The 9,480-nt window shown below is 34.5% G+C and overlaps 1 protein-coding gene across 1 annotated transcript; it reads left to right on the forward strand.

Annotated features, from left to right (window-relative positions):
* The first annotated feature begins 3,134 nt into the window (after window positions 1-3,134).
* Window positions 3,135-9,175, forward strand: LOC107618538 (uncharacterized). Its single transcript, XM_016320628.3, has 6 exons — window positions 3,135-3,687; window positions 4,788-4,861; window positions 5,487-5,636; window positions 6,033-6,318; window positions 7,877-8,110; window positions 8,434-9,175. The coding sequence occupies exons 1-6, from the start codon at window positions 3,529-3,531 to the stop codon at window positions 8,779-8,781; spliced, it is 1,251 nt and encodes a 416-aa protein (XP_016176114.1). The 5' UTR covers window positions 3,135-3,528; the 3' UTR covers window positions 8,782-9,175.
* The last annotated feature ends 305 nt before the right edge of the window (window positions 9,176-9,480 follow it).

Consider the following 9,480-nt stretch of genomic DNA (forward strand, 5'->3'; position numbering starts at 1 on the left):
AAAATAAAATAAAAATAAAATGCAGCTACAACAATATCAATAGAAGAAGGAGGAAGAAATGAAAACAACGCGTAAAAAAAGAAAAATACGAAGAAAAAAAGTGCATGATTTATGTGCATGTTATGTGAATAAATTTTGTTGGATTTGAACTAATTTAATTAGATTTGATGGACAAAAATACTTAAATGTGAGGAAACCTTTGCAATACACTCCCAACGTCCAGGTTATTTCCAAATCTCAATAGGTAAGTTTGTAACTCATGGTCAGGAATTTCACACTCAGCTCTGCAATATCAAAATTTTTCAACCTATTTTTAATAGCTCAATTTTTTGGATATGAAATCAGATAATGTATTGTTCCTGAATATGGAGGAAGGGTGTGTTTATAAAACATATGGAGGTGTTTCTTTTTTTTTTATTATTCAAAAGCACAAATTGGATGCACTGATTTGGGGGAGGGGGAAGAAATCTTTAGGTTAGCTGAATTAAAATTAGGTAGTTCACAAATCGGAGCCTCCGACTTGTGTGTGACTAATTTTTCTTTTAATTTTTAACAAATCAATGGGTTAGTTTTCAGTAATAAAAAAATATAAAAACTAAAAATCCAAATTGGTAGGTCAATTTTACAAATTAAAAAAAAAATTGATTTTAGAAAAATGCAAATTTGAACCTCAGATTTGTTATATATATATATATATATATATATATATATATATATAGTAAAGTATTGTTTTTGTCCCTAACATTTGGGGTAAGTCCTAAAGTTGTCCCTAACGTTTCAAAATTGACTCAATGTTGTCATGCCGTTAAGATCTGTTAACCGAATTGACGGCAGGACAAAATTGAGACGATTTTGAAACGTTAGGGACTTAAATAGGACAAAAACGTTGGGGACAAAAATGATACATAGAAATAAATTTTTATTTTATCCTTCACTAATATCAATATTTTACGGTACATAGTTATTCAATTATTTTTTAATCACATCCATGTAAATTACACTTAATCACATTACTTTGATTCTAAATAATTTTTTTTATAATTTTACTCTTAAAGATTTTTACTCATCATAAAATTTGTAGAATGACTAGAATCACATTATTTTATTGTATATGTATCATTTTTTTTCTCCACAAATCTATGTACTAGTCATTCTACAAATATTTTATGATGAGTAAAAATTTTTAAGAGTAAAATTATAAAAAAATAAATTTATTTAGAATAAAAGTTATGTGATTAAGTATAATTTACTTAGATGTGATTAAATAATAATTTAATAACTATGTACCAAAATGACTAGTACATAAATTTGTGAAAAAAAATGATACATATAAAATAAAATAATGTGATTCTAGTCATTCTACAAATATTTTATGATGAGTAAAAATCTTTTAAGAGTAAAATTATAAAAAAAATTATTTAGAATCAAAGTAATGTGATTAAGTGTAATTTACTTAGATGTAATTAAAAAATAATTGAATAACTATGTACCGTAAAAGATTGATATTAGTAAAAGATAAAATAAAAATTTATTTCTATGTATCGTTTTTATCCCCAACGTTTTCGTCCTATTTAAGTTCCTAACGTTTTAAAATCGTCTCGATTTTGTCCCGCCGTCAATTCCGTTAACAGATCCTTAACGGCATGACAACATTGAGTCAATTTTGAAACGTTAGGGACAACTTTGGGACTTACCCCAAACGTTGGGGACAAAAATGATACTTTCCTCTATATATATACCCACGGGTCACTTCCAGAAACTTCATCTTCTTCAACTCATCTTTTTCTTCGTTTTTTACCGTTTTGAGTTTGTTCTTTTTTTATTTTTGCCCATATGAACTACCAGTAAAGCATTGTTTCTAAACAAAATAGAGGATAGGATTATGTTAAAATTATATTACCATGGTCAAATCTTATTACAAACACCTAAGAGCGTAAGATTTGTATGCAAGAATCCATGTGAGCTTTATTATTCCTTTTATATTACCATTTGAAGAACTAAAATGTATTATTTGTGAAAGAGTAGATCCGCATATATCAAAGAGGGTATCGAGCATTTTTGTATCGGCATCCTATATCAGTGTTTGGTAGGTTCGTTCATTTCCAAACGAAGTATGTCACTGATAAAGTGAGTATGTAAGAGATGTTTTCAATCTATTATCAAACTCGAACACAAGTGCCGTGTATCGAGCTATACATTAAGTTCCAACAAAGATATTTATATAATTAGCTTGACCAAGATAGCTAACAATGCGAAATTCAAGGCGATCAATTTTTTTAATTTTCTTTTAGGCATTGTAATTGATTTTTTGAGTGGATAGGATATCAGTTATGGAAGTAAATGGAAGTGTTACAAAAAAGGAAGAAAGTGATGTTCAGAGATGAATGAAGCTTGAAAGAAGGAAGATAGAAGCGCGGCTTTAGTCTTTAATGTTACAGTGCATGGGTGACACGTGGGGAGTAGTCACAAATCTGTGGGTCAGATTTGCGGACTACTCCCTTGCTGTTAGATCTGCTTTGCTTCGCCCTATCTGTCGGATTAGAAGGACTTCAAATCTGAGGCTCAGATTTCGCTCACCCATAATCACCGTCCGATCTTCTTCAATTCAATTTAGCCGTTTGATGATTCCTCCAAAACTTTAAATTTGGGCTTCAAATTTATCAAAAACTGACCCTCCAATTTTGTGCCTCTAGAAGTCGGAAGCTCAAATTTATCTTCTAGTCGTCAACAATCATTCACACTCATAGATAACACTCATGCCAACAATAACGATAAAAAACACTATCTACCTCCTAATATTAAAATTAAAAAGCGATTTTTAGTAGCCATTTTTTTCTCATAAATGCATAGTTTAACAATGTATCTCTTTTGTATTTTTTTCAGAGAAATGCTATTTGTATACTAAAATCAATAACTAATGTATTTGTATATAAATACATGTGTGGTTTAATTTATTTTTATAGTGTATTTATATTCTAGCATGTATTTTACAGTGATAACTGATTTTGATCGCTGATTTTAGTTTACACGTAATATAACCTTTTTTTTTTCCATTTAAAGAGAAAAGAAAAACACTTGGCACTGCCTGTAAATCTGTAATTTTTGCTGGTACTAATTATGAGACTAATAATTATGTTTGGTAGCGAATAAAAAAAAGTAAGCTATCGTATCCGTGTTGCTGGCACTATGAATACAAGGAAGTTCGAAATTCTTTAAAATCCTGTCTGTCTCTGTCTCTCTCTCTCTCTCGCTCGCTCGCTCGCTCTCTATGTGCGCTCCCTTCCGATTCCTTCACAGCAAAGCCAACCGCCGCCATTAATCAAAGCGCCAGCAACACCATTTCTTCCCTCTTTCTTTCTCCTTTCTTCACAAAACGCTCCTTAGATCTCCGAATTCCAAATTACCAACCTTCGATTAGGGTTCACTTCCACTTTCTCTAATTCCTAGTGCCTAAAAAATGCGTCGTTAACAACTTGGCGTAAGGGAGATTCTAAATTTTGGGGTTTTTGGTGGCCGCGAGAAAAAGGAATGGGGCATGGAGGTGTTCCGATTTACTTATACGTCATCGCTTTCTTCTGCACATGCGGAGCTATTGCGTTGTCGCTTCTTCACATTTATAGGCACCTTCTCAATTACACCGAGCCCACTTTTCAGCGCTACATTGTTCGCATCGTCTTTATGGTTCCGGTGAGTAATGATTCAGTGGGTGATTCAATCGCTTCACTAACATATATGCCAATGTATTTTTTTTATTTTACACGGCATATATATGAAGATATTGGAGTCGTTTTATTACTTATTAGTGATCATTGAATTTGGTTTCCCTTTTTGTTGGATAAAGTAGTCTTCAGTAGCTTCATTGGTGATCATATGGATTTTATATGGTTAATATTATGCTACTTTGCATTTAGTTAAGGAGAGGAGTTGTTGAAATTCTACTAACATATATGCTACATTGTTGCATTTACTGACATAAATGTCATTGTAAATGCATTCATTAACATTCGTTTTCACTCAATTTTTATAATTTTGTATTTTTAATTCATTATAATTTTTATTATAATTTATTATTATTATTATTTTATATTTTTTTACGGTGGATGAAGATATTAGGGTGGTTTCTTAGTGATGATTGTATTTGGTTTCCATTTTTGTTGGACAAAGTAGTTTTCAGTAGCTCAATAGGTGATCAAACCATTAACATTTTATCCTAAAGTTAAAATATTATTATATCATATAATTGTGTTATACTGCATTTAAAGGGAAGAGTTGTGGTAAGTCTACCGTGTAAACATGTATGTGGAAGTTAGTCGGTTTATGTGTGTGAATGGAGACTTGGAGCTGGAGGTTTGAGGCTGGGGGCTGGGGGCTGGGGAGTGGTTCCGTCTCTCGATATTAGATTGGTCTAGAAATTTTAAAATTATGGAATTCTTTGAAGTTACTTGACTATTTGAAGTTTCTTGCTATGGCTAATGCATTTAGGGTATGTTTTTTAGTTTGATTTTGGAGGGAAAGGAAGCGAAGAGCTTAAAGTATAAAATGGACTAAGGTTTACCCTTCAAGCTCTTGAGACTATAATGTGTTTTTCTCCTGTTCATTGCATTTACAGTCACGTCATTTTCATGTTGTGTATCCTAGTTCTTTTGTTTTCGTCAATTATTTATTATCTTATATAGTTTCAGTATCACCATAGAACTTTTGATATTTCATTGGGGATAATGCCAGTTTGTATTCTATAATCTGTATTATGCTGCTGATTTAATTTAAAATTATTGTTTTTGCAACAGGTTTATGCGCTGATGTCATTCTTGGCTCTTGTTATACCTATGGGCTCAATCTATTTTGATTCCATCCGGGAAGGGTAAGTTATTCTTGGTTTCTTCTTTTTCTTTTTTGGTCATCAGGTATAAAAATTACAATAATTCTACCTAGTCTTGATTTAGCAAACACTCACAAGTACAAGTGATGCAAGTCCCACATAAGTTAGGCAGGGAGATCTTGAATATGTTAGCTTTCTTAGCAGAGTTAGTTAGGTCTGTGTCATATAGTAACGAAGGTAACTTTTGAACTAGTGAATGTGCCATCGTCCAAATAGTCCAAGGGGTTTGGAAATGATCAAGAGTGATGCTAGGTTACACTTCTATTCTACTTATATTTACATATATATTGAATATTGAAGTCACTTTGCAGAACTTGCTTGCTTGAGATCTTACTGTGGATAAATTCACAACCCTGTAAAAACCAAACAATGTTAACTAATATTCTTCTGTTGGTTGTTTGGCCGGGGTTCAACATACACAGATTGCTTGCATATTCAATCCTTGAAGTTAACACACTTTCATTATTTAATGTCCTGTATTCCTTTAGTTTACTGGTTTCCCCTTTCTCTTATTCTTCTTTGTTGTAGAAATAGAAATGCATTTTACATATCTATGTTTATTAAGGAGGATCAGTATATTAATCATATTCTCTTGCCTACTTTTCAGATATGAAGCTTGGGTTATTTATAATTTTCTATCCTTGTGCCTTGCATGGGTTGGTGGTCCTGGGGCGGTGGTCCTAAGTTTAAGTGGTCGGATTCTAAAGCCATCATGGTTTCTTATGACTTGTTGCTTGCCTCCTCTACCACTGGACGGGTGGGTGATGTATACTTTTGGATTTAAATCTTTTTGGTCTCAAAATGTTGATTTATGTCTACTATGTATAATGGGAATCAGGAGTTATTTCTATTTTTGATGCTTATTAATCCACTAGTTCCTTTGAAATTGATCCCAAGAATTTTGCATGGATTTTTATTTTTATTTTTGTTATTTATTTATTTATTTACCAAACTTTTTGAGTAGTTCAGATCACGTAATTGACATGATCGAAAGTTCATTTGTTCGTTACCAGAAAATGTAATTCTTGTCATCCTAGGGAAGCGATAATTCTGATGCATAATTGCAAACTTTGGATGTGGCATCATGATCATTATATCATAGTTGATAGTTCATAGTTGATGATCACATCTCCCTAATTAACTTCTGTTGCAGGCGTTTTATACGGAAATGCAAGCAAGGCTGTTTGCAGTTTGTGATTTTGAAGCCCATTTTAGTTGTTCTTACACTCATACTTTATGAGAAGGGGAAATATAAGGATGGCAATTTCAGTCCAACTCAGTCGTACTTGTATCTTACAATCATATATACAATTTCATACACAGTGGCGCTGTATGCTCTTGCTTTGTTCTATGTGGCATGCAGGGATCTGCTTCAGCCATTCAACCCAGTACCAAAGTTTATCATAATAAAATCTGTCGTGTTCCTGACTTATTGGCAGGTTTTTCATACCTCTTCTTTTCAACTTTTCTCCTTCCCTGTTCTGTATGTTATCGGTTCTCTTTCATTGCATGTCACATGGTAAGATAGGTAGAACATGAAATGGCGAAATGGCAATTTTATTTGTGTATGTAGCAATAAGAAAGGATGTGAATGTTATGTAACAAAAAATACTAGCTAGGAATGAGGTTAAGATGATATTGGAATCTTGTATCTTCAAGAAAAAAGTACATTGATATTCCTCAGTTTCAGTGTTTGAACTTGACACCCCTCTATTTTGGAAAACACAACAGTAAACTTGTCGTTTTTGCACCAACCACCGTTGGAGTTAACAGTCGATTTGTCATGTTGATGAAATTCATAGGATGTGCATGGCACATGATTACTAGTTTAAAAATTTAACCCAGAAAATGATGAGATACTCAGTATTCTCATTGGTCAAATTAGACGTGCACATAATTGTCAAATCTTACCCTGTTGAGAACCACATTTTCTGCCAAAGGATTTCAATATTGAAAACACAGGCATTCCCCCTTTCCCTAAATTTTGTGGTATTTTTCACTTTCTTGAATGCATTATAAAAATTGGAACCCACAAAAGAAGCAACCATGTTTGGTCTTTAAAAAGAAAAGAAAAAGAGCTAGAGCACGAAAGTCGAACGAAAGAAATGGAACAGTATTGAACCTAGGTTTACCCTTTATTTTATTGAATGTACATGCTGCAAAAGATTTATTTCACACTAAGAGACGACAAAACTTGTTCCACCACCACCTTGGACAGTGAATATGGAACTTGATCTTGTTGTCCACCTTCTGCACCCTGCTCTTGGGGTTCTTCTTGACTGCATGTAATCCAGCTTCTTCAAAGACAGTGTCAAGACACTTATGTTGTTCTTCACAATGCAGTGGTGGTGTCTCTTAAGCAACTCTTCTGGTCCTAAGATTCCAAGGCCTTGTGCAGTTGTTGCCCAGGATACCTTTGCCAAAGATAGAAACACTGAGCCCTGGTATCCACTTCAATGTCCTCTATGCTGCTTAAATATTGTCAATATAGACAATTTCCTTATGAATCAGGTGTTAGTTTCTGTTAGCGACAAGGCAGTTATTTACGTACTAGGGTGTGTAAATTGAGGGATGTTCGGTGTTATTACACTAAATATCGAGAAATTCAGTGTAATTTTTTTCTAAACAATTTTGAATTCCTCCAAGTAATAGAAAAGGAGAATAAAAATTCCACCCCTTTGATTCCAAAACAGATTAATCTCTCTGTTAAATAGAGGCACTGCATATGGCCTGAAATCCAGTGTCTGAAAATGCAGGGTGCCAAGATTCTGTGTCAAAACTGCTGCTAATAAATATGGCGTTCATTGTGAAAATGCAGGGGGTTAAGATTTTATGTCATCCGTGTATGTGTGTGAAGATGTTAGCATGCTTTAGTACCATCATTTTCTGTGTTCTAAAGTAGAATTTGTGGATGGTTTATTGTTTATGATCTTGTTTGGTACTTTTGCTTTGTTAGTATAGGTTTGAAATGGCTGACCTTTTGCTCTCATATCTTAGGGCGTCTTAGTCTTTCTTGCTGCAAAGTCGGGATTCATCAAGGATGCAGATGAAGCTGCTCAACTTCAAAATATTATCATTTGTGTCGAGATGCTTCTTGCTGCTCTTGGGCACTTCTATGCATTCCCCTACAAAGAATATGCCGGTGCTAACATAGGTGCATCCCGTGGTTTGTCAGCTAGCCTCGCACATGCTTTGATGTTAAATGACTTCTACCATGACACGGTCCACCAGGTGAGTCCCACTTCTATGTCCTGCGGAATTGTGTTACATACATATATCACTTGTTCTCAAACGCGTAGAAGACTCGGTCCTCTCTACGATTATATGTAGTTCGGGACCCAAATCAATTAGGTCTCACATCCAGTTCAAAATCCATTTATATATCCTGCCCAGTGCAACCATGTTTCATATTGGTAGCATATTTGTATATGCAAGTTTAATGCCTATCTTATCTACTAATATAGTTCTAGCTCCACGATTTCATCTAAAAGACTGCCTCCCCATTTGTTTTGTCTAATCTCTACTGGTATTCTGATATTCAAAATTTCTGGCAGTTTGCACCAACGTATCATGATTACGTTCTCTATAACCATGATGGTGACGAGGGACCTAGGAAGTATCGATCCCGAACCTTTGTTCCAATTGGTCCAGAGATGGAAAGTGTTAGAAGAAACAAGCCCAACATTGCAAGCAAGTCTGATGATGCACGGCTCTCAGGTTTCTCGTCCGATAGCAACAGTCCCAAAGATTCTGGTCCCAATTCTGGTGCTTCACACTCTGGTGCCGCGAAATCTTCCTTGCTTGTTGATACGTCAAATTCTATATCTGTGCCATACGATTTTACGCTAATTGACTTGGACGGACCCAGTTACCCCTCAGCTAATAAATCTGGTAATAGGTGACCATGAGAAACATCCCCAACTAAAGTTATTGGAAAAATGTGTCGTCATTGCTATGGAAAGATTTAATGATGGGGACATCCAACAATGTTCTCTGTTCTAGGAGAGAATTATGGGCAAAAGTGTGGTTTGTTTGATTCCGGCAAAGCATTAAAGGCAAGTTCCGGGGTTAAATGTTTGTATCAATGTTAGCTTATTATAAGCCTTATCGCTGCTTCCAGGCAAATCACTCCTTGATAATTGGTCTTGTGTCTCCAATATGTGTATGGTGTGCAAATTGTAGATACAGAATTTGTGGGCATGCTTGATTGAAACGTGACGGATACTGAGCTAAATCAGTGAAGATGAACTTCTAATTGAATTTAACTAATTGGTTGATTGATTGATTCTTTGATCATATCCATCTTGAGAATAGCAATTCCTAGTGTCATTTCCATGATTCTTACCCCAATATTCTGTTACTTAGTGCTTCTGGGATCTCTCTTGTCTCTGATTCCCGAATCCTGATCCATACATCAAGGATTCAAGCAAACAACTATTCTACGTTCCTGCTGCCAGCTTGTTGTAATGTGGCACGTGATCCAATGATTTTTTTTTTTCTGCGGAGTCAACTATCAAACCCGCAAATTTAATAGGATGACCAAGTTTTGGTTTCTTCTCCAATCTTGCGGTCAAAGGCTCCAAGTAACGGATATTTTACTT

The sequence above is a fragment of the Arachis ipaensis genome, chromosome B9 (genome assembly GCF_059453495.1).
Source record: "Arachis ipaensis isolate K30076 ecotype BB chromosome B9, ASM5945349v1, whole genome shotgun sequence".
Taxonomy (NCBI): domain Eukaryota; kingdom Viridiplantae; phylum Streptophyta; class Magnoliopsida; order Fabales; family Fabaceae; genus Arachis; species Arachis ipaensis.

Bases quoted from the DNA above. Each gene is read 5' to 3' on its own strand.
- LOC107618538 (XM_016320628.3), top strand. From the start codon at position 3,529: ATGGGGCATGGAGGTGTTCCGATTTACTTATACGTCATCGCTTTCTTC. The intron at 6,319-7,876 runs GTTTTTCATACC...CTCATATCTTAG, and splicing joins TGTTCCTGACTTATTGGCAG to GGCGTCTTAGTCTTTCTTGC. The intron at 8,111-8,433 runs GTGAGTCCCACT...AATTTCTGGCAG, and splicing joins ACCATGACACGGTCCACCAG to TTTGCACCAACGTATCATGA.